The sequence below is a fragment of the Beauveria bassiana genome, assembly GCF_000280675.1.
Source record: "Beauveria bassiana ARSEF 2860 unplaced genomic scaffold BBA_S00002, whole genome shotgun sequence".
In the NCBI taxonomy this organism is placed as follows: Eukaryota; Fungi; Ascomycota; class Sordariomycetes; order Hypocreales; family Cordycipitaceae; genus Beauveria; species Beauveria bassiana.
In genome coordinates, this window is record NW_007930837.1 from 720755 (window position 1) to 745247 (window position 24493).

The following is a 24493-nucleotide window of genomic DNA, read 5'->3' on the forward strand; positions in this document are numbered from 1 at the left end:
CCCTGTGTAAAGCAGTACAAGCAAATAATCGCATGCATAATTGCGCACATATTCACGCGCGCACATCATTCTGTAATGCGGGGCTTGAAAACGATGAGACACATCGATTGACACAAGCGTGCCTATAAGGTGTCTTTCCGATCAACGTTACCTACTCCTTGTTTCTCCGCGCCCCTGCCGGGACCGGAGCAGCACTTGCCACTGAACATTTAGGCGCCCTCGGTCAGAAGCCGTTGGCGCGAGTCGACAATGCTCCCTCGGATGCACTAGCGGATGACGGATCTTTGTCGTTTCGGTGGGTTTCGCGGACCAGTAACGCCACTTATCCGGTACCCGGGCACGCCGGGGCTCGAGCAATGTTCAAAGCGATATGGCCATTTATTGCCCCATTCTTCACTTCTCCCTGACTCTTGGCCGTTTTAAATGCATGCCACTCCCCATCCTGATAGGACAAGCTTATTTCTAACCTCTATACATATGCCGCATCTCTTTTCGCAACTACAATTTCGTCTAATACATGTTCCGCAACCCTCTCAGCCTCAGTTCGCAACAACCAGCAGCCACCTCACAAAAGCTGCTGCCACCAAATACGAAATGTCACCACACGCCGTGCAATCGGCCCCAGGGTCGCCGCGCCAGGGTCTAGACTTTAATAAATATGCCGTTACTAGAAACGCCTTTCTACCCGAACAGAACCCGGCTCACGTCTTGTCGGACCCCTACTACGAACCGTGGGAAGCGGTGGCTCGGAATTTGGCTGAATTAATCGACGAGGGCACCATTCACGATGCGATACGCCAATTGCCGATCCTGTCGGTCGACAACCTGGTGTCCGAGGCGGAATGGCGCCGAGCTTACACCATGCTAGCCTTTTTGACGCACGCCTATGTATGGGGTGGTGATACGCCCGAAGAGGCAAGTTTCAGATGCCGTTGAAATGATTAAAGCCGACAAATATTTTGCTAACATTTTATTCTTGTAGATTCTGCCTCCATCATTATCAGTTCCATTCCTTCAAGTATCTGCTCATGTTGAGCTGCCGCCTGTGCTGACATATGCCGCGGCCAACCTGTGGAACTTTACCTGCGAGGGTGACGATTTCACCGACCTAGACAAACTCAAGCTGTGCTTCTCATTTACCGGCACCGAGTCCGAGTCATGGTTCCTCCTCATCAGCGTCGCCATGGAGGCCAAGGCCGCCGGCATCCTGCAAACCATGGCCACGGCCCTCGAGGCCGTCAAAGCCCGCGACTACGACGCCGTCACCCGCGGCCTGGAGGCGCTTCGCAACTGCATCGACAGCGTGTCCCAGCTGCTCGAGCGCATGTACGAAAAGTGCGACCCCATGACCTTTTACCACCACATCCGCCCGTTCCTGGCCGGCAGCCAAAACATGGCCGCCGCCGGCCTGCCGCGCGGCGTCTTCTACGACGAGGGCGACGGCCGCGGCGAGTGGCGCCAGCTGCGCGGCGGCAGCAACGGCCAGAGCTCGCTGATCCAGTTCTTTGACGTCGTCCTCGGCATCGAGCACAGCGGCCACGGCGACAAGAAGCACGCGAGCTACCACGAAGAGGTGCGCGAGTACATGCCCGGCCCGCACCGCCGCTTCCTCGTGCAGATTGCGCGCATGGGCAGCATCCGGGAGCTGGCCATGGTCGCGCCGCAGACGGACGCCCAGCAGAGGCTGCGCGATGCGTACGCGGACGCGACGGCGGCGCTGACGGCGTTTCGCCAAAAGCACATTTCAATCGTCACGCGCTACATTATCCTCCCGTCCAAGAAGCCGTGGCAGGGCAAGAGGGGCAAGCAGAACCTGGCGAGCTCGTCGTCCACCTCTCAGAGTGACGATCAGCTGACTGGCACGGGTGGTACGGCGCTGGTGCCGTTCCTCAGAAAGGCCCGGGATGAGACGACGGAAGCCGGCAAACTGCAACGACGGCTGCAGAGCTAAGCATATCTCCTGCATTTACATACTAGATATTCACGACACGCAGCGATTATCATGATTTAGATTACATTATACAGTTCAATGTGACTTGATGTTTGCTTGACACACTGTTGACTTCAATGCTCGACACACTGTTGACTTCAATGCTTGATACACTGTTGACTTCAATGCTTGATACACTGTTGACTTCAATATCAATGCCGAATTTTTGACGGTTCAGGAGCCCGCGTCCGCAAATGACGAATTTCAAGGAAATTGCTGGAAATTCGAAGAATTTATATACATGTTGGCATCTAGTCATGTTACTTATGCAAAAAACTTCATCCATGCTTTTGGTAGCAGGATATTATCACATCATCATAGGAGCTATCCAACTTTTCATGCGTATAAACATCTACATGACCAAGGAAACAACCGCGGCCACAACGAAAGCGAAAATAATAGCCATGTCAAGGCTCGAAGCAGCGCTCCTGGAGCCCTTGGCATCGCCGGTACTGGAGCTGCCAGAGCCGGCCTTGCTGGTGCTCGTAGCATTATTGTCTCCTGTAGTCAGAGTTGAATCAGGAGTTTTCTTGTCCGTCTTAACCACACGCTTCTCGAGCTCATTCGTCAAGGGAGTATTGGCCTTGACGTAAGCCTCGAATATGTCAGAGTTGGTGTCGAGAGCAGCAGACCCGGTCGTGGGTTCAACAAGGTTGTCCCCGCCACGAGCGACAAAATCAAGTGTCACGACACGGTAATCCTGGCGGTCATCATCGAGCGGCTTGTCGCCAACGGAAACGCTAATGAGTTTACTGCCAGAGTCATTGTCCGGGTTGTACTGAATCTTGATGTTCTTTGAGATCTGGAACCAGGATGTCGTCTTCTTCTTGCTGAATTGTGATTCGCGAGAGACCCAGCCCTCGATCATCTTGCGCAGATCCTTGCCAGAGTAGGGAAGCTGGACAATGGCGTTGCCAAAAGGAAAAGAGGTGAGAATCGCACCGCGGGTAATGTTACCAGGACCAATAGTGGCTCGGATACCACCAGCGTTCATGAAAGCAAATTCGGCTAGCTCATCACCCGCATTCTTGGAAATATTGCGACGGTAGTCGAGCATGGCATCGGTCATGACTTGGCCGAGGAGACAGTCTTCCTTCTGGCAGTTGGTCTGGTCGAGCTCGTTCTTGGTAGTGCCAATGACTTCATTGCTAAATTCTTCAAAGGGCTTGCGCCAAGCCAGGACCTTATTCTGAAGCGATTTATCGAACTTTGTAGTGTTGGTCATGTGAATAGGCGCTCCGTGGTAGGAGAGAGCGCGGCCTTGCTTGTCAAAAGTTAGATCAATGGAGCCAAGATACTCGCCCCAGCGGTACGAGGTGACGATAAAGACCTCGTTGCCAGATTTGTCTTCGACAATGGTAGGGTATTTTCCAGCGGCGTTGGGCATGTCGCCGACAAGTGTGTGGCTATGCCCGCCAACAATGAGGGAAAGGCCTTCGGTATCTTTGGCGAGTTTTTGGTCCTCTTCGTAACCAATGTGCGTGAGAGCGACGATGCGGCGGATGTCAGTAGTGTTTCGAATCTCCCAGATAGCCTTTTGGACCTCGGTGGTAACATCGAGAAAGTTGGTTCCATTTCCCACGTTTGAAATGCCTTTTGTCGTCTCCGTCGTGGCACCGATGATGGCCAGTTTGTGCTTGTCAAAAATATGATAATTCTTGACAGTCTTGTTGAGAGCTTCATTTTCGGATTTGACGTTGCAAGCAACAATGGGAAAGGTCAAATTTTTCAGAAATTTGCCAAGCTCCTCGTCGCCGTTATCCCATTCGTGGTTGCCAAGGGTCATGACGTCAAAGTTGAGATTGTTAATGGTGTCGGCAATCTTCTCCCCACCATAGTAGGAGAAGAACAGAGTACCCTGAAATTCGTCGCCGGCGTTGAGGAGCAGGTGATCGGGGTACGTCTTGCGAAGCTCCTCGACCTTGGTCTTGATGCGTGCGTAGCCACCGAAGCAACCCTTGGAAGGATCCGTGCAGTCGGAGCCGGACTTGGCAAACTCGTCAAGGTGAGCGTGGACATCATTGACGTGGATGAATGCTGATTCAAGGTTAGTAGTGAGTGCTTCTGTTTGCGACAAAGAAATCTTGGCTTACTCATGTTGTAGTTGCCATCGCTGTCGATGAAGCGCTTGGAGAGATGACGTCTGCTGTAGAGCACATCCTCAGCAACGGCGCACGAAGCAACCCCGAGCGTCACGAGGATAGCAGCAATCTTCATGATGGGTAGTGCTGTGATGGAGCCGTCTACTGATGGCCGTGGAGGCAAGGCAAGGCAAGGCGCACGAGGAGGTGAAACAAACGGGCAGATGCGGCAGCGCAGCCGGTATTAATACCAGCAACCCGCAGGTCGATTGCACGCCAAGACAGCCGTGTCCAACCAACTGCGGCTCGTAGGCGACGCCGAATGATGCTTACAGGTGGAGAGAACTGGGTTTCGGGGTCGCAGAGCCGAGTCCTCTTGCTGGTGGCGGGCTGAAGTCGGGCTCGGCCGTTTCCTTAGTGGCTGCAGTGTGTTTGCGGTCGCCAGCTGCACGTGGGCAAATTCAGAGGGTCTCAGATGCACACTGGCAATTGGCAAGGTGTGTGGCACGTGGCATCACCGACTAATAATGATTACTCGAAGGTCAAATGGCGTGGAAAGTTATTACGTCTTCCCCGGCGAATCGAATCGTACTGTGGGATATCTATCCCATAGGCGCGGCTCATTCAGCTCAAGGTAGGCGATCAAGGTTGCACCATTCCGGCAGCCAAGGAGCGGCCGTTTGGCTCTGCTTTGCCAGCCCCGACATCATCATTATCATTGCATTTCTCGGGGTTTCAATTCTTTTCAATGCGTGAGTTCAACAAGCTCTCCTCTCCGGCCCTCACTGGGTTTCACTGGGAGCCAAGCCAGAGTTTCTTGGCAAAGGTATAGGCGTTAGTAATAGCCATTAATTCAGTGACTCCCCGCCCCATGTTTAGAGATAAACGGGCTAAAAACAGCATGGGGAAGCAGGTTATCCATCTGATCTTATGGATAGCAGCTTCAACAGCTAAGCGTCAGGCGCTCAAAAACAAGAGAAACGTTGACTTGATGTGTCCGAAGAGTACTTGCATAAACAGCGCGAAATAGGAGTCTCCTACGGATAGACTGTTTGCTTTTGAGTTTCTTGGTCAATCTGCAGAGTTATTACCTAGTTATGGGCCTTATGGCTGCCTCCCCCGAGATGCGGCCCGCTGTGGCTGCCCACCTAATTTAAGCATATTTGCGGGCGCACAAGCAGAGCTCAGATTGTAATAATTAACTTGGGTTTCATATGTTTCCTCCGCCTCGGGTTCACCGCCTTCGCGAGAACACATTCCTTGACATCTAAAGTGAGGGCTCCCATCACCTACTAACTCGAGTCTGCCGTGGGCTACACCTAATGTAGACGGCTTCCGACGGCCAATTGACGCTCAAGTTATCCCTATTCAAGTTTGGCAGAGGTCGTAGTCTTGGCTTCCCATCCGGCTCCGCCAGGTGAAACTCGTTGTGGGCAAACATGGCAACAACTGCAACTGCAATCTCAAGAGTTGCGACCTGACTGCGTTAACATGTGTTCGAGACGTATCGCGAGAATGTACCCTACCTTGGAGCCTACTATTCGGGTATAAGTTTGATGAATTAGGGCAACGAAAGCTCGAATAGACACTTACTGCAAGGGTGTAGACCAGAGCCCCAGGCAACGAATTCATGTGCTTTATTCGTGCCCTCTTCTCTGCCCGGAAGATGTCTAGCTGGCTCCCAATGGAAAGCGTTGGGGTATATTGATTCATCCAGATGGACACCATCCATTGCGTAAAACTGTCAGTTATCAATATTAATTCTCAAAGTAGGTCTTCCATAGCAGGGTAGTTAGTTACTGACCGCAAATGCTTTGCTCGGGACAACTTGATCGGTTCCAGGAATAATCACATCCTCATCAGAAATGTTCTTACGAATTGCAGGGCCGTACAAGTTAATTCGTAGAGTCTCCCGCAAGCAGACGTCGATGACGGGTAGCTGCGTGTCCCAGTCATGATACGGTATACGCTGTAAAATGTCAAGCACAGATTCCGCAGCGGTCCTGCGATGTCGAGCAATGAAAGCGTCTACCTCCGCCTGCACATTGTTGTACCACATTCTGTCATTGGCAAGATAGGAAAGAAGCCATGCGGAATTAACGCCAGTGTTCAAAAGGCCAGAGAACAGTATACCGATAACGCACTACATGGTTCGGAGTCGCGCCCCGGTTAGTCAAGCATTAGTTGCGAGGATCAGACTCACCTTGACAATCTCGAGATCGGTCTCACCCAAGTTCATTAGAAGTTGAAGGGCGTCCGTCTCATTGCGGCCGGTTCTGCGGCGCTCCTTCATCAAGCCCGTAATCACCCGGTGCAGTTTGAAGCCCGCCCACAACTTTGACAGCATAGACGGTAGCGGCCAGCCGGTAAACATGATTTGCAACAATGAGCAATCCTCCATGCTGGAGAACTGCTTTAGGGTAGAGTCTAGAAGCTCTTCGTCTTCAGCTATTTCATGGACGCCCCCTGTGCGGTGCGTCAGTTTGTAGACGAGGCGGTACATGAACGGAAAGATTGGCACTACAGCCTCGCGATCAGATAATCCGCCAAAGACAGCATCGGTATCCTCGAGAAGCTTTTGTAATGAGCTAATCAACCGTTCGCGCGTCAGGATCCTCTTAAACATATTGACCTGGCTGAGTGCCGGGTTGTCAATGTCCGTCTCGATATGGGGACTGGCCGCCAGCAAGATAGAATAGCTGTTTCTTCACGTTTAGCAAATACCGTTGATATGATAACCCAGAGTGATACTATGCATGCTTACCCTGCGCGTACATCAAACTGCCGTGCATTGAATAGGAGCGTTCTACCAGCTTCGCCTACCAAGCCCACAATAAGGTGCGGTCCGTAGTATAAGCTAAACGGTTGCCCTTTACGCCTTTTGTGCTGCTTCTCCAGAAATTTGCAACGTTGGAGATAAAAGTCGACCGAGCCGAGTATTGGCCACCCGCGGACCAGTTCCGGTGCATTCTTCGGCAGCTTTGGTCGCTGCCAGAGGAGGCTGACTATGGGCAGTAGAGCCGTGGACAGTATAACCACGGCAACAGCAGCGAACCACCGAGGGATGAGCCAACCGGCAAAGATGAACCATATTGTATCGCGTATCATCTCTGGCGTGAGAGAAATAAACAGATCTCTTGGCAAGCCGATTCTATGTATCTTGCTAAGAGGCACCAATCGACATGATTCCCCGCACAGCCTGCTGTAGGATTATATATGCATTGATGCGCCACACCTCGCATCAAATACATACGACGAATCATGTCGTACAAACGGGTAGATAGCTGCAATTGACTCGCCAATGTATGGGTCTAAATTAATGGCTGAGGCACCGGCCGCCGCCGAATCCGCGCCATACTTGTCTACCCATGTCACACAGAAGGCGAAGTACGGCTCTGAGATGCACAAGTAGTTATTCACGTTGCTCATGCTTTGGTTTCCCACTGCTTGAGCGTACATGTTCCTGCCAGCAATCGTTGCGCATTTGTATGGCTTCGATAGTACTGTATTGCTGACTCGCCGCGAGCTTGACTGTGCCAAACACGACATACCAGTAGTAGCTGTCACGGCCGAGGCTTGGGTTGTAAGCCCAACAGAGGGGCCGTGAAATTGCGGCCAAAACTGAGCCGGAGAGCCCGAGGTCACCGAGGGGGCTGCGATCGATGCGGTGACACACCCGGGTAAAGGATCATGAAGACGCTCGGACAAGGCCAGCATGCAGTGGCTTTCTGTCATCGACTGGCCTTGCAGAGACGTCTCTCGGCGAACTGCTTCGGGAGGCTTGTGTGACGACATTACTGTGATAATTTCATAGAGCCTTGAGGGAATATAACTGGGATTTTGATATAGTTCGATGAGGAGATGTGAGAAAGAGCCCCGAATACCATGGTTCGCGGCGTGGCAGGGTGGTTTCCTGAGCATCATTGGTCAATCATTATATGTGTGGGCTCGCGGCCGTCAAATCTGAGACTGCACGAATGGTCTAGGCTGTAGGTCATTCCAAGGGTCTCGGGGGATATTTGCTTCTTGCCGGAGTTGTGAGTTGTGGTGTTACACGATGGCATCACCATTTCTTTGGCATCCACTTTGGGTTCCCGGTACATGGAGTCAGCACCCCAGCATCCGAGTGCCACCGAGACATAAGAACGGAAGTGCTTTATTGCCTGGTGAGGAAGTGGCCCATCGGCTGTGGAGGCCGAGAGATGACTGGAAAGTGCCCTGCCGGTCCGGAAGGCCGAATCGGCATCTTTGAAAGGGAAGACGATGTGATTTGCACATTGTTTGTGTGAATCAGTTCTGGATGAGTCTACTTTCATTGATATCGATGTGAATTTAATTTCATTGGTATTGATTACTTTCTCTCACTTTGACAAGATTATGCTTCGGGGTTCCGTCGACGGAGAGGCTGCCCCGGTCGGCGTATCGTGGCGCTGTATTTCGGGTATGATACCAGTACGTAGGGCATGCCCGAACGTGGGAAGTGGCGCTGAAACTTTGCTGTAGCTGAGTGCATGGGGTTGTACAAGCAAGCACGCAAGCTCACCAAAAGGGCAAAAAATTATTCGTGCAGGAGAACACCATTACTTTTATGGTTTACGTATTTAAATCCCTTGTTTCAAGCTGAATAACTGAGTGCACATTCATCTGTGCCTCTGGCAACCTCTCTGTCGTGACGTAATGGCAGGTGACCCTCCTGCAAGCTCTAAATAGGCATAGTGGGTTTCAGGCTGTCGAGGCACGAGGTCTCGCTAACTCGAAGCTAAAAGGCACGGCCCGGTGTCCATTCATGTCTTGCAGCTTATTGTTCATGGGCATTGTAGCAGATTATTGCCGCTGGTCTGTTTCTGCGCCGGAACCTAAATCAGGTTGCAAAAATGGCAGGCTCGCGAGGCAAACAAGGACAATGTCCAAGATGCTGCCTACCCCCAACTTGCGTCAGGGTTGGTGCATGGCTGAGAGTCGAATCCATCAAAGATCGTCAAAGAAGTGCGCGACAAGTGCCTCCTGGGTCACAGCCAGCCTCCTTCCCTGCTTCTGACAGGCTAACTACTCATGTGATGCCGTCAGAGTTAGCCTCGCGACGTCTCCAGCCGCAACATGACAGCACAACACGTTCTCCTTGAACTCCTGACCTCTGCCAACAGCCTACCTATACGTTCATCTCTTAGTTTGCTACACTTACTCGCCGCTCAACCTATTCTCCCACGGGGTACAATCTCATTCTCCCTCCCACCACCTGACCCCTGCCTGGCATCGCCGTTTTCTCTCGTCGTAGCAAGCGCTATCACCCGTCGTTGCGAAGTAGAGTCACAACTCTACACTTGACACGGAAAAGACTGCCGTGTGGTCTCCCCGTCCTATTTCAGTTCGTGCGTGTCTTTGGGACGCGCTCATTTCTTCTGCCCACCATGAGCGAAGCAACCACTCAAGCCCGACATCAGCATTCGTCGAAGCAACCACAGGAGCAGCAGCCTTCGTCAAATCAACCACAGGAGCAACCACAGGAGCAGCAAGAACCCATCTTTAGCCCATCGGCCATTGCCGCCGAGATGCAGAGACGAACACGAAAGCAAAACAACTTTGACCAGATCGAGGCCGACCTGCCCGACCCCAAGAAATTCGCCGCCGCCAGTGCCGATGCCGTCACCAGCCTCACGCCAAACTTCACCACCCGCTTTAGCCTCGCCGGCGCGCTGGGCCTTGTCAGCCGCCTCAAAGCGTTCGGTGGGCGCCCCGTCGGCCCTGGCGACGTCGTCTGGCTGCTAGACAACACGGCGTACAAAACGGGCGGCCGCTTTCCCTCGTCGTGGGAGGCCGAGTTCGTGGCCGTCGTCTTTGAGGAGGCGCCGCACTCGCACCTGGTCGATGCCGTGGCCGGCGTCGCGCGCGTGCTTGGCATCGCCGACAACGCTGAGGAGTACAAGACGATCCAGGAGCGTCTGTTTCCGTTTGTGTGGGATGTGCGTGTAGCCAAGACACTATCGGTCTCGCAAAAGGGCGCGCGCCGGTCCATCAAACTCGGTCCCACGGGCTTCAATGGCCTCAGCGCCAACGTGAGGCAGGTGGCCAGCCGTTCCAAGGGCGCTTTGATCGATGCCACGGCCGGTCGTCTTCCAAGCGGGATACCGGGCCTGCTGGGCATGCAGACCTATTACGCTGGGCCGTCAGGCTGGGGTGTCATCTCAGGTATGGACCGAGGAAGAGCCATAAGCGGCCAAAAACTCCCTTTTGCTAACGTTCCTCGCAGACATTGACGACACCATCAAGATAACGACGACAAGTGATCCCATAGGTATCCTCCGGGAGACCTTTGTGGAGGAACCGCGAGCCGTGCCGGGAATGCCGGAGCTCTATAAAGCGATTAACGGCATCCTGAAGACAGACACGCCCTGGTTTTATCTGTCAGCATCGCCGTACAATCTATACCCTTTTCTGCGCGAGTTTCGCGACGCTTACTTCCCGCAAGGGACCTTGATCCTGCGCGACACGAGCTGGAAGACGATTGCAGGACTGTTGGCGGCCTTGACGATTGGCACGGAAGAATACAAGGTGGACCGCATGAAGAAGATTCACAAGTGGGTGCCCAAGCGCAAAATGATTGTCATAGGCGACTCGACGCAGTCCGACCCCGAGGCCTATGGTGAAATGTAAGCGGTAGCGACTGCCTTGTGCTCCTTTTGGGGAGGGGGGTTACTGTTGCGTGCACAGGGTCTGCTAACACGTGAGACTGGACAGATATCGCACGTTTCCGGGCTGGATCCGGCTCATACTCATTCGCAAGGCGACTGACACGGCCATGTTCGGAGTAGGGGAAAAGAATGAGCCGGCGCGCTTCGAGAAGGCGTTCAAAGGCATTCCACGGGAGGCATGGCGTGTGTTTGAGGATCCAAACGAGTGTGTCGAGATTGTGAGGGCCAAGGTCCAGCAGGGCTGAGTGTAAATACTACGGTATGCAGGTGACGGGTCGTGACTTTACGGCGGCGGTGTTGGTGAATATTGTTGCATTGTAGGCGCGGTGGCGTTTTTTTCCTTCTTCTCTTTTTTTTTTGTTGCGGTTGTTTGTTTCTCGAATACAGTACATACAGAGGATGGAAAGAGAATGATTATGGAATTATCGAAACTTGTTGACTTGGACATGTTCGAGAGCAAGTCAAAAATCACATGTAGAGCGGCGTCAGGGCACCACCTGCAGGTAAGCTGCATTTGAGACAGCGAGGCAAATGGGATGCAGACGCTTGCAAGCGTCTAACTATTAGGGCTAGGTACCTAGGTACGGAGCCTGTGGTGGCCTGATTAGCGGGCTCCAGTGAGAACAGAGCACAGTGCCCAAGTTGGCAGTCAATACGGATACGGAAGTTCTGACTTCAGCCCACAGGAGACGGTTCCATGTTCTCTTGTATGCTGCTGCAATGCGCAGGTAATAATCAGGTATGGGATCGGACTACGGAGCGGGATGACGCAGCAGGCGCAAATTTACCCCAAGGCCAATTATTAGTCCAACGGACACGGGATGGGGTCGGATGCGCGAGATTTCCCGAAGTTGAGAGGGGAAAATGGCCAGCTGCTGTGCATGTCATGTCGAAGATTTTGCACGTGTCAGAACGCGTCGCGAGGAGGGTTTCCAAAAATTGGTCTGCACAAAAACGAGCGCTTGGCTGCAGTGGTCAGACGCTAGCGAGACCGACGTGCAGGTAGTATTAGTACAGTCTTACTGTCCTTGGGTAAATGAGATTTAGATTGCGGAGAAAAGAGGAAAACCATAAGCCGATGGACGATGTGGTTGGAAGAAGTTGGGCCATCAGGACACTGGGCGGAGATGTGTCGCGATGATGTGCGATGGGATCAAGGTGAGCCGCGGGCGATGACGTTGAAGTGGCCGTGAGCTTGGGAAACAAAGATTTTCATTGGATCATGTGTAAAATAAGCATATAGCCGTTGTTTCTTTATTGTCCTTCTTTTTTTTTTGGACGGTTGGGGGAAGGGCGGGGAAGGACAAAGGATCTGCGGCAGTACATTGAGTTCACTAACTGAGTTGGCTGAGGTTGCATTTGATGCTGGTTGAGATTCTTTCATGCGAGGCTGGCATGATTGTCTCATGCGCAAGCCTCCGGTTCTGCCCGTTGGGGGGATGAACAATTTGTAGGGATGGGCTGTTTTTGGGGTACATGTCACATGTTTTGGTGTTGGTGGATATGACGTGAAACAATCACGACAAAAAAAATTCAAAAAGACATTAGAAAAGAAGAAGAAAATACTCGAGTAAAATGAGTGTGTGCGTGAATGCGGAAGATGAATCAATTAATAATGAAAATGGCCTTTTCAACTAAATATGCTTCATTCTCACCTCTTTTCCCCGCTCATCGGCCGCGGGGAAGCCAGAGATGGAAGGAGAGGCGCGAGATGGCCGCTTTTGATTGGCCAGAGATAAGGCGTTTGCAGGCTGGTTCCGACCCTCGGAGGAGCCAGCCGTACCAACCGATATCTTTTGGCGCTTTTGGGCTGACACTTGCGACTCGTCCAACAAAAAAAAATAGAGACAGACGGACCCGAGTCCACACAATTACTTTACCAATGGCGTGCTTTTCTCCACCGAACCGAACCGCGTTGCATTGTAATTAGCTACAGCCTGCAGGTGCCTGACTATTTTTTTTTTTTCTACCTGCGCGTATGTGGCGTTCGGTAGGTAGGCTTTTTTGACTGACAGCTCGTGCTACATACCCCGTGTCCCCGTCTGTCCCTTCCTTGCTCCATCTCAAAAGCCCGAACCCGAGAAATTCCCAGAATACATTATTTATCCCATGTTCCCTCCCGCTTCCCTCCCGCACCCTCCGCCTTCTTTTCTAATCCAATATTCATTTCCGTCGCCCCTCGAATTTGTTCATAACTCTCATCTCTCTCCTCCTCCGTACGCCTGCCATTCTCGAACCCACCCGCAAGTAGCCGCAACCAGACGACCCACTCCGCGCCGCACGACTTTCTTCGTCCACGTCCCCGTCTTCCACTTGCTCTTCACACTTTGGCTTCCTCGACTTGCGGAAGCCACCTCTCAAATTCTTAAAAACCAAAACTCCACCGCATACACGCCGCAACAATGTTCACCACTCGCGCTCTCCGCCAGGCTGCCGCTCACGCCGAGCGTCAGCCCATGATCAAGTTCATCGGCCCTCGCTCCATTCCTTGTACGTTAACTGCCTGAGGCTAGCTTCCTCTGCGCTGTCTGCCCGTCCACCAACTACTTCTACCCTTCCTTACCAGCTCGCTAACCTCTAAATCCTCCTCGCAGCGTCCATTGACCACTCTCCCAAGCCTCACCCTGCCTCGCCCTCTGGCAAGCTCCCCGACGGCTTCGCTGCTGACGGCTCCTCCCGCCACACCAGCTTCAGTTCCTACCGCGACCACGCTCAGCAGCACGGCCCCCTCCAGAAGACGATTCGCTCCGGCGAGGCTGGCATCGGCGGCATGTCTGGCAGCGACCTCGGCTCCGTCGAGGCCCCCAAGGGCGTCTTCTTCGACATTTCTGAGCTCCCTGCTCGCTTCCGCCGCCAGCCTATCAACCTCGCTGAGATTGAGGCTGTCGAGTCCGGCGGCGCCGCTCTCCTGGGCTAAATAAAAGACGCGCTCCGCTCGCTTCCTTCCTCGACCGGAAGACGAGTGAGCCTGGCCAGAGCGGATTCGACGCACTTACAAGCCGTAGACACAAAACGGATTTAAGCTGCGTCGTTTATTCCCCTCGACCGCAAAACTTCCTCCCATCCCTAAAAGTTCTTCCCCCCCAACCAGCGAGAAGCCGGCCAGCAAACATCAACTGATCCTGGCCAATTGACCGGTACCCAAGCCCGCCTGGGCACTATACGTGTACGACGACGAACTGCTCTTTCGAATCAACTATATATATACAAAAGTTTTTGGCTTGGAGTGCCGCTGTGGGCTTTGTCAATATGTAATGCAGAATGCCGACGGAAGAGGGCTTCTCGACATTGCGGACAAGTCGCGCGCAATCCCTTCTTTTCTTCATGTCCGCGGAGCATACTATGCTCTCACTTTTCCGAACATTGATTTTCTCACCTCCTTCTTTTCTTGGTCGAGAAATCTCCCCGAGCATGCTCCCACTCTCTAGCTGCCAGCGCGCCGGCTGAGGTTACCACCTGGGTCAATGGCTCTATGCCGGTTCTCTCGGCTGCTACAACAGCGGCTGCGTCAAGCTCGCCAACTACCATCACTCTCGTTCAGTGTCGGGCCCGTTGGTTAGCAGCGACTCAGCAAAACGGTCGAGTACCAATTCGAGCTTCACTGAGTCTTGTACAAGTTGGCTCGTCATGGTTTACATGTGCAATCTGGCTACTAGTATGCGTTTGCTCTCAGATTGTTGAACCGCTTAGGCGATGGATAGAAAAGCTTGCTAGTAGAAGCGGTGAAGTTTATGGTAACGCAATACAAAAAAAGTGAACAAACATATAAAACATGTCCCTCCTTCGCGGCTTGTGGACCGACTTTGCTACTGAGTGTACACATAATAGAGGGGCGAGGAGGATATGTACTCTTTTTGCTACGCCAGCGCGTTAAACAGTCAATATCCATCAAACAAGTGACACCAATCCTCTGCGTATCCCCGGCCTGGCCGACGCTGCACAGCAGTGAGGCGGTGACGGCGAACGACGCAGCATCAGCAGCAAGTCTGACGCTCCAGAGCGATATCATACAAGCACGTGTCACCCCTCTAACAGATGCACTGCCTTACCTTGGCGCGATCGGATCTGCGGCAGGTTGTCGGGAGAAGTCTTTTCGCAGTGGCGACCCTTGAAAGCCCTCTTTTGTCTCGTATGACGATGAGACATGGGGCGTCCCTGGGTCGTTGAAACCCAGCCTCTCCGTAATCGAAGTGGGTGGCAAGTCTCTGGCGTGTTGATTGTCGGCTAAGATGTAAATTGTCTCTGAGAAATGTGACCGTGTGAGTCCATGGCGAGTACGCTCGTTTGCAGAAAAAAGAGTAGATACATTGGCCAAGGTACACCAAGGAAGGAACATGCAACCGTTCCTGCTGGCAACTTGGCATTTGGCCAAGTCAAGAGGCCGACAATACAATCAAGTTTCTCTGCTGATGAAGTCAGATGTATACAATACACGTATAAGGAAAATGGGAAATGAAAGTGATGGGGTAGGTAAGGGAAAAGAAGAATCTGGGGAATAGAGAGAAGATGGAGAATGCAGATAAGATGGAGAAAACAAAGATGGAAAGAAGATTGGTAGATCAGAAACAAACTCTGGAACGAAGTAGGGTAGATATCGTATCGTTTTAGTGAACTGTATTCTGCCATGACTTATTGACCTCGTTCCATATCATATTAGCTCGGTGTTCGGTTCGTTGACAAATGTATGCATGTTGCCTATGTGCATGTCAGTCAAAGCATCGTCCAAACACGCGGGGTGCAGAGGGCGTTTCTGCTCCTGTGTCTTACTCAATTGCACGTAGACAAGATCATTGTCACTCATGTCTTTGACCCACCCCTTTGAAGAAGCAGGTTGTCTTGGATTGCCAATGACACCATCTTGACCGCAACCAGCCTGCACAGACAGAACTCGTGATATCGTCCGCCGCATCGCATGATTTTCCCGGCGCGGGCGCGACGGGTCCCAGGGTCATTGTTGAACTCCATGATGGTTCACATGATTGACAGAGCCCGAGTACTTACACCGGGGAAAGCCCCCTTGCTTCAATAACAACAACAACAACAGTACGTAATGTGTTCAGTTCCCAGCAAAACTCGGACCCCGTAAATAAGACCGACTCACGCAATACGGCAGCCCATCATCTGCCGACGTCTGCAGCCTCACAGCCTCCTTGTCTCGCCCCGGATCCGACTCCGCACCCCTTGCCTTGCCTTGCCTTGCCTTTTGCCTCATCCAAGACCGCAAAAAAGTGGTCTCAGGCTTGGGCCAGTAGCTCGCAGAAGTGTCTCCAATGTCCCGGCAAGACGCCCAAGATACACCACCCCTCCCCTCCCGGTATATCTCTTCTCGCCCGTTCCATCATCCAACGACATTTCCCGTCATTCAGACGACGACAAGGGGGTAATCCACAGCTTCCACACGCCTTCCATGACAAAAATGCGGGGTAAGGTTTTGCTATTCCAGGTCCATCTTGCAGGAAAACGTGCACGGTATGTATTTCGCCTCGCTCCTAGCTCACAAGGGGGCTCTTCAGCTGGTGGCGGACACGACTCAGGACTTGGCAGAACGTGGCGTTTTGTTTCTCTCCCCTCTTCCTCCTCATGCCCTCCTCGCGCCCCCCTCGCGCCCTCTTAGCTTTCTATCTGAAAAAAAGGAGCGGAATCACCTTCCGCGAGCTTGTTGAAAGACAAACCCGATCCTGAGCGTTCGTGCCAGAGGCGCCGCCGGCGTCGACGAGGCGTTGGCTGGGGGAGGGGCGGTTCTCATGGAACGCGCCATGGAAGGCGAATAAGAAGCTTCCCCTTTCTGCTTGGGGAGGATCGACGACTCTCTAACTCAAAGCGTCTTCTTTCCCTCGTTCTAATGATCTTGTTTGGCGGCTTCTCTCTCGCCTTGTAAAAGTTTAATGGCGAGAGAGTCGGCCCGCGACAAGCCGCAACTTTTTAACATGGCCCTTCATCACGTTTGCCTCGAGCAAGATTGGATGTTTCAACGGATCCCTGCAATGAATGGAGAGGGCGTGCATCTAAAGAGCACGCCTCAAAAGTTCCATTGCCCAAAGGGAAAAAAATAAGCTTGGCCTTCAAAGTGCCTCATAGCAAGGGGTTGTTGTCGACCGAAACTGTGCTACATCTGCGTGGCGCAGGGTACCAACCGTCACAGGTGGTGAATAATCATCTAACATGGCGTGCAATGCGACCAAATCCGCCTAATAAAGTAGTTAAATCTTGGCCGTCCGAAATGGACACCGCCATTATAACAGATAATTTTAAAGTGAAATATAAACAACAGTCCACTGCGTCTGCAATGCGCAACGTGCTGCTCTGCTGCATGCATCGGTGGGTAGTGGAAAGCACTTTGGCCCAAATACGACAGCGAGGACCAATAGTAAGAGTCCCGAAGAAAAAGAATCATTTGCCTTGAGACGGACAACATGCCTGGCCAATCAATACACTTTTACGTAGCTCCGAAGCCACAGACACTTGGCGGACGCACCGACGCTCTCGACACCACTTGACCATTCCCCCGCGTCTTTTGATGTGTGGTCGTCTGGTGGGAAAAGGGGTGGGGGGACAGGGATATCTCATGATGCGAGTGCAGATGCCTCTTCTTTGTTATGCCAATGTGAAAAGACGGGGGATCTGGCTGCTTTCGCCAGCCCGAGACAAATCAATGACTTTGCGCCGCCGCAAAACGAACACCCGATGCCCGCAGCGTTTCTGGGTCCCGCCTGCCGGGCAAGTCGTTGCAGAAGGGGTTGCGGAACTTGCGATTCATCCCATCCGCTGCAGGCAGGCAGGCCAGGCAGGCAGGCAGGCATGCATGCTTGAAAAAAAGCCACCGCCGTCGCTGGCGGCATAAGGATAGCGTCAGGTTGATGCAGACAAGTCTCCGTGGCGTAGTTTTTGGGAGCCCAAGCAAGCTGCGGGCAAAATAAATGTGGCGTACAAAATGTGGCTGCCCCTTGCGAAACAAAAGCCCGCCATGGTCCGTTCCCCATTTCTCTTTTGGCACTCCGATTCCGACTTTACTCACTCCGCGTCGATAACCTCAACTTGAATCTTTCAAAGGCCTCTCGTCCATGGCTTGAGAACCATGTACAATGTCGCTTGCAAGAGTCTGGGGAAATGCTCCATTCAAACCGAACCCGCAACCCGCAAAACCCTCACCGCTCCATACCCATACAACAAGGCCCGCAAGATCGTTGGTGGATACGGGGTAAGTGGATGGTACCAGTATTTGCCTGGTCTTCAAGGCTCTAGCTAGTTAGCATGACGGGATGGCAAGGCTTGTTCATGTGTCTTGTCCGTTTTTAAAAAGCTGTGGGTTTCTGATCTTTCTTGTCCTAATCGGCTGGTGGGCTGTGCTGGGCCACTCTCGTCAATCGTATTTCCCACGTCTTTTGTCCTGGAGGTTTCGGCCTCATCGCCCTATTGTTTCGTAGACGGGCCGGTGCAACGGACAAACTTATTGCGGTCGCTCTCTCTCTCTGTGAAGACAAGTGTTTTGGTTGGCACCATCCGTTATAGTTGGCTGCAGAAACTCTCGGAAATTTTGCAGCCTAAATTGTAAAGCCACTTACAACTTGTACCACTTTCTCGCAGGACGGACCACTAGTCAGGTAGACATGCTACGTTGGCTGAGGGTACTTCCGTATTCAACCTTCTTTGTCTCTGCTGCTCCAACTTAGCCCAGTCGATTTATTCGCCACACGCTGAGCAGGTTCTCCGGTATGGGACCCGAAACGGCCGAAAGGTTGCTGATCTCACCGTTTTCGAGTGCAGACCAATTCGTCTCGTGATTGAATCAAGCATCTTTAGGGCAACAGTCTAATAAAAGCGTAGCGACGGCGCCTCTTTTCCAGCATATCATAGGTCAATGAGAGAGCCTTGTCCAACCAGTAACGGCGTCGTCAAAACTTGCGCAACTAAATCTTCATTCGTTCAAATTGGACCCGTTGTCGCAGCTTAGGCTGTTGCCGGTGGCCTCGGGCGCGGGTTACAGATACATACACGCTGATATGCGCCTCACGGTGCTCGAGGCAGCCACGCCGCACTACAAAGCCTGGCGCGCCGCTGAGCCCCATCAATATCCCGCGTCGCATCATGGACTGCATCCGACTCGACGAACATCCACTACCGTTTACCAAAAGATAAAACCATGGCCAGAGCGTCTCGTTGGTTATCTTTACCCACTTGTGCCGAGGCCACTCTGCGAGTCTGCATTGGCTTTGTAGTTCGCTGAATGCCCTTATTAATGACAGGGAAGAGTGCGTCTTTACTGTGCCAGTTGCCACTTATTGGCCGAGTTAACCCCTTGGCCACTCAACCACTCAAGAGCTCGGCGCCGTTTTCCCACTTTCAATACGATAGACACAGTGGGTGTAGCTTTCTATGTAACTATAGCCTTGGCTGATAAGCGGCCAAGCTTGCTTTTATGTATGTACTCCGCAACAATGTAAACGACTTACCGCGCATGGAGATAACAAGTTAACCACTACAATTCGTCTTGAAACATGAATCACCATCGCCGAGATCACATCTTGCAGCACCTCGTGGTGGCTTGCTATTTTAGGAGCCTTAGGGAAAAAAGCGACGCGTTTCCAGCCTTCGCTCAACTAAAATCTGTCCCGTCTGGCCAGTTGACACGTCGACTGCAAGCCTCGAGGCCTTGGCTGTTAGTCTGGTGTGGCCGCCAAGTACGGAGTAGTTAGACCTGGGAACAAGGTTTGGTCCTCGGATAGTGTGCGTGCCAGCCTGGTCGTCCACTGGGACAGCTGGGCCTCATCATCTGCCTGGGTGGCGCTTTTCCGACACGTGAGAAAGCAGCCAGAATGTGGCGCAGATAAAGCATGTCGAAGGATTCCTTAGCTTGCAATTCGCTCCGCAAAGAGGAAGGTAGAGATTAGCAGAAGGCAGTTGGAAGGATGCATAGAACACACCCTATTGAAACCTAATCAGGCGACTATCTCGCCCTTCTCCAGTGTTGCCTCGCTGATCTGTACCCAAATTGCAGCCGCTACGAATGGCCCCTTCTTTTGTTCGACTTTTGGGGGCATAGCCCCGAATGGGTTTGTTGCAAAGACCTTGCTGTAGAAATGAGCCCAGCCGCGACCATTCGAGAGCTGAAGCAGATGCAACCATCGCGAATGCTCCCCTACATCGCAGCAAAGATGCGGGGGCCAGAAAATGGGTAAGGATAAAACCCCAGAAGCCTCAAACAACGCGCCAACAAAGCGCGCTATCGAGAACCCGAAAGGCCTTTTTCAAGGGCATTTGCCATTACTCTTAAGTGCATACCCCCGGCAATGCCGTTCCCCGCAAATGTGTCGATTGGCTCCAGAAACAAGTAAGCGTGTCCTTGTTGCAGAGCGCGACTACCTGTTTCTTTCAGTTAAACGCAAAACAATGAGAGATTGTCTTGCTACAGATCACTCCGTAATTTGCCTCAACGTGAGGCTGTCCAGCTTTCTTCTGCCAAAAGCAAAATCGCTGCTACACCGTCCCAGCTGACCGCCGAATAGCTTATTTCCCGGATTGTTGTAGTGACCTCAGCCACTGAAAGATCACTCTCGGGACGTATGGTAAATGGCGTTTTTATGCTGACGCCGCCCTTCAAACCACGATTCCGTTTTGGGGTCTGTCGTCCGGACTGGCGTAATCTGTGCGCGGGGGTCAATCCAGCCCATCAATGATGGCGTCGGCGGAAGCGTCAGGTGGCTGTGAGAGTAACTACCCCAAGCTAAGTTTACTCCGTGGCCGCCCAGCAAGGCAAGCTACGAGATGCCGCAGGCGTATGCACACTAACGCGAACCCGGCATCTTGAAGTCGGAGGACTTTGTGAAAGCGATGTTGGCATCTGTCTTTGCGCTGCACTGGCAATGGAGAGGGGGAAGCAACTGCGTCGATTGAACCAAGTTCCCCTCGCCCCGTCTGCCACACCAAACTTCAGCTCCCAAATCGCCTTTGCTGGCGAGGCTGCCAAGCTGCTTCATGCCCCAGTTCACTGGTAACTTTGGCTAGCTGCAACTAGGTGAAAAACGGGAGCGGGGTTCACTGCCTCGTGGAATTCCCTTGTTGCTGTTGCAGCGTTGCCAGGCCCTACCTACCATTTCTGTGGTGCCAAGATCTGCAGTGTCCAGATGCTAAATCCAGCAAGCCATGGCTCTCACGACCCAGCGCCCGTAGTTGAATACAACAGCCAACGCCGCAAGTCACCTCGCTGAATAACCGTCTTTTCTGTTCAAGAACGTCGTGAAAATTATCCCTTTGGCCTTTGGGGACTTTGGGAGGAGTCAGCGAGACTATCAGTAATCAGTGAGCCATTGTTTATCTCTGCATTGACTGCTTATCGTGCAACTGGCTAGTTAGAGGACCCAGCGCCATTGTCAATCAAGGAGTACTGATACGGGTGGCCCCGTCCATTGTGGTCTACCACGACGCCGCGGGCCTTCTGGAAGGGCTTTTGTGTCGCTCGAGAGTGTAGAGAACACCACGCTATAGCTTCTCCCTGGGTAGCAATAGCCATGTTCTTTTTGGGCAAAGAATAATGAAGCCGGAGACGTATCGACGGCTTGCCGCGGGAAGTTGGCATTGTGATTGACCTCAGCAACCAACTTCGATTTGTCCTTTGAATGCCACCACCACCTCCAGCCGTCTCCAAATTTGACTGCCACACCCCCCTCCCCCTCCTCTCACACCCCATTTCCCCATGCGCGCTTCCAAAGTCCCCCTCCCGAGTCGACATGGTCTCTGATTGTCTGGCCTCTTGGCTTCAACGCCACCGTTTCCAGGTGCCCCAGTCTGGCCTCATTAGCTCACGAGCCGACTCGGGAGCAGTATGACAGAACTCTGGGAGGGCAACTTTCTTGCATGCATGCATTCATTGCAGCGTTGTCCGACCCTCCCAGCCAAGCTTCCAGCTTCCCGTCGGCGCCGCCGTTTAAGAAGCGCATCCCCCCCAAGACTTCCCTGATCGAATTTCCTTTCAGATCCTCTTCATCATTTTTCGCTTCCATTTGCCTCCCGCTCCCGTGCATCGCTGCATCTCCTTCCCTATCCTCTGTTGCTCTTCAGTCGCTGGGAAGCACAGAACCGCCCGTCATGTCTGGTAAAGACGGCGTTGTCTCTTCTGAAAAGGGCGAGGCTATTCCTGAGTATGAAGGCACCTCTCATGTTCTTCCCAAGGAGGCTGGTGCTTCTTACTCCGAGGAGAGCTTTTTGACTCGCAACGGCCTCACAATCGATTCCTTCAAGCCGAAGCACTATGGCCAGGGCATTGTCGAGCTGGAGCGGCCGATGAAGGCGCGCCATCTGCACATGATTGCCATCGGTGGCTCCATCGGTGCTGGTTTTTTCGTCGGTTCCGGTGGTGCGTTGTACAAGGGTGTAAGTGATTTCGTGACAGCGCGGCCGTATTGATCCGTGCGGTTTGCGATGGGTGTGGCGCTGCACCTTCCCGTAATGAGCTCAAAGCGCTGACATGCATCCGAATGCCAGGGTCCCGGTAGTGTCTTGATCGATTTCTTAATCATCGGTGTCATGATGTTCAACGTCGGTATGTTTTCATTCGTTGCACCGAGTTCGTACTTGTGCCAGTGCTGCCTTGGACTCCGGAGCAATCTATTGCGTCGCTCAAAGCAATCGCTAACGACTTCGTCTCGGTAGTCTATGCTCTCGGTGAGCTCGCAGTCATGTACCCTGTCTCTGGTGGTTTCTATACCTATTCGACTCGCTTCATCGATCCTTCTTGGGGTTTCGCAATGGGATGGAATTACGTCTTCCAGTGGGCCGTCGTGTTACCTCTCGAATTAACAGTGTGTGGTATCACCATACAGTATTGGGATGAAAATACATCCCTTGCTGTGTGGATTGTTGTCTTCTTGCTTCTTATCGTCATCATCAACGTCTTTGGCGCTCTTGGGTATGCTGAGGAAGAGTTCTGGGCTTCTACGTTCAAGCTTGGAGCCACTGTTGTCTTCATGATCATCTGTCTCGTTCTGGTGCTCGGTGGCGGCCCAAAGAGCGGCGCGTACAGCGAGTATCAGGGAGCCAAGCTCTGGTATAACCCTGGTGCTTTCAAGAACGGGTTCAAGGGCTTTTGCTCTGTCTTTGTCACCGCCGCCTTTGCCTTCTCCGGTACTGAACTGGTTGGTCTGGCCGCTGCGGAATCTAGCAATCCCGTTCGCGCTCTTCCCGGCGCCATCAAGCAGGTCTTTTGGCGAATTACCCTCTTCTATATCCTTGGTCTCTTCTTTGTCGGCCTCCTGATTAACTCGGAAGACCCGTCGCTCCTGTCTAACTCAGCCTATGCTGACGCCAAGGCTTCACCATTCGTTCTTGTTGGAAAGTATGCCAACCTGAAAGGATTCGATCATTTTATGAACGTTGTCATTCTTGTCTCCGTCCTTTCTATTGGTGTTTCTGGCGTTTATGGAGGCTCCCGCACGCTTACTGCCCTTGCGCAGCAGGGATACGCGCCTAAGATCTTTAGCTATATCGACAGATCCGGTCGTCCGTTGTTCTCGGTTCTGATCCTCATTGCTTTCGGTTTCCTTGCTTTCGTTAGCTTGGCTTCGTCTGGTGCCGTCGTTTTTGATTGGTTGCTCGCTCTCTCTGGTCTCGCAGCTCTGTTCACCTGGGGATCGGTCTGCCTTGCTCATATTCGATTCCGCGCCGCTTGGAAGTACCACGGTCATACTCTTGATGAGATTCCTTTCAAGGCCGTTGGCGGTGTCGCAGGTTCCTGGCTGGGCTTGATCCTAATCGTCCTTGTCCTCATTGCCCAGTTCTATACCGCGGTTGCTGCCCCCGTTGGCCAATCCGGTCTTGGCACGGTTGAAGGGTTTTTCAAGTCATACCTAGCCATGCCTGTCGTGCTTTTCTTCTGGGCTTGCGGTTTCGCGTGGAAACGCACAGGTTGGCTTACTATTGCGCAGATGGATGTCGACACTGGTCGTCGTGAGCTTGACTGGGAAGAGATCAACGCTTATCGGGCACGCATTGCCGCCTACCCTGCTTGGAGACGTCTTCTTCATCACACATTCTAGAGTCTCCTTGCAGCATTGGATGTGACATTATCGAATTGTCGATTGCGTTGCCGTCACTGGTGTCTCGGCGGGTAGAAGATATCTACATGGCGCGACCTTTCTTTTCTCGGCGCGCTATATATTGACCATCATTAGCTGTACATCCTTTTTTCTTTGATACCACTTTATGAAGATGAAATGAAGAGAGTTCTCCTTGCCACCTTTGGTCCATGCTTCGTTTGTCTGTCATTGGTGCGTGGGCGGAGTCCAGCAAAAGCCACCACAATCCACTTACTGTAGCCGAGTAGCGAAGGCGGGAAATATCATGTCTTGCTCAAAGATTTCTTCGATCCAAGTGCGTATGTATACTGCACCATGGCCAATGGAGCTGAGTAAGATCGACCGCGCTCAAGATGGGTGGCGACGGGCTTTTGAGGTGGAAGGAAGACTGGTGCTGCGACCCGCCAAAAACTGCCGTCAAGCCCGCTGTCACGCCAAATAATCGTCGAGGCTGCGCGCCCTGCATGTCAACGCACGATGCGGGTCCCTGGAGGAAGTAATTACCAAGACTACCTACCTAGACTACCGAAAATATGGGTTTGGGCGTTTTCGAAGTGTGAAACTCGGCTGCACGCGCATGGTCTGGATTTGAAAGGCAATGCGACCAGGAACCAGACTGTTGGGCAGAAGCAATAAGCGCAACGTCAACCTTCGTACATGTGGTTA

General features: G+C 52.6%; 6 protein-coding genes across 6 annotated transcripts; 4 read left to right on the forward strand and 2 right to left on the reverse strand.

Moving 5' to 3' along the window:
* Window positions 1-594: 594 nt before the first annotated feature.
* BBA_00888 (indoleamine 2,3-dioxygenase) lies at window positions 595-1951 on the forward strand (the record flags this gene model as incomplete). The annotated part of the gene is made up of 2 exons (XM_008595985.1): window positions 595-888; window positions 983-1951. The coding sequence occupies 2 exons, from the start codon at window positions 595-597 to the stop codon at window positions 1949-1951; spliced, it is 1263 nt and encodes a 420-aa protein (XP_008594207.1).
* A 391-nt stretch (window positions 1952-2342) lies between these two features.
* BBA_00889 (5'-nucleotidase domain-containing protein) lies at window positions 2343-4207 on the reverse strand (the record flags this gene model as incomplete). The annotated part of the gene is made up of 2 exons (XM_008595986.1): window positions 2343-4027; window positions 4084-4207. The coding sequence occupies 2 exons, from the start codon at window positions 4205-4207 to the stop codon at window positions 2343-2345; spliced, it is 1809 nt and encodes a 602-aa protein (XP_008594208.1).
* A 1327-nt stretch (window positions 4208-5534) lies between these two features.
* Window positions 5535-7866, reverse strand: BBA_00890 (Cytochrome P450 CYP5060A1; the record flags this gene model as incomplete). The annotated part of the gene is made up of 7 exons (XM_008595987.1): window positions 5535-5605; window positions 5665-5812; window positions 5876-6214; window positions 6275-6770; window positions 6836-7222; window positions 7346-7466; window positions 7623-7866. The coding sequence occupies 7 exons, from the start codon at window positions 7864-7866 to the stop codon at window positions 5535-5537; spliced, it is 1806 nt and encodes a 601-aa protein (XP_008594209.1).
* Window positions 7867-9479: 1613 nt separating this feature from the next.
* On the forward strand, window positions 9480-11005 carry BBA_00891 (actin filament organization protein; the record flags this gene model as incomplete). The annotated part of the gene is made up of 3 exons (XM_008595988.1): window positions 9480-10257; window positions 10319-10718; window positions 10807-11005. The coding sequence occupies 3 exons, from the start codon at window positions 9480-9482 to the stop codon at window positions 11003-11005; spliced, it is 1377 nt and encodes a 458-aa protein (XP_008594210.1).
* A 2157-nt stretch (window positions 11006-13162) lies between these two features.
* BBA_00892 (uncharacterized protein) lies at window positions 13163-13677 on the forward strand (the record flags this gene model as incomplete). Its single annotated transcript, XM_008595989.1, has 2 exons — window positions 13163-13250; window positions 13355-13677. The coding sequence occupies 2 exons, from the start codon at window positions 13163-13165 to the stop codon at window positions 13675-13677; spliced, it is 411 nt and encodes a 136-aa protein (XP_008594211.1).
* Window positions 13678-21842: 8165 nt separating this feature from the next.
* Window positions 21843-23788, forward strand: BBA_00893 (Amino acid/polyamine transporter I; the record flags this gene model as incomplete). The annotated part of the gene is made up of 3 exons (XM_008595990.1): window positions 21843-22127; window positions 22239-22296; window positions 22407-23788. 3 exons carry the CDS (start codon window positions 21843-21845, stop codon window positions 23786-23788), a joined length of 1725 nt encoding a protein of 574 aa, XP_008594212.1.
* Between the last annotated feature and the right edge of the window lie 705 nt (window positions 23789-24493).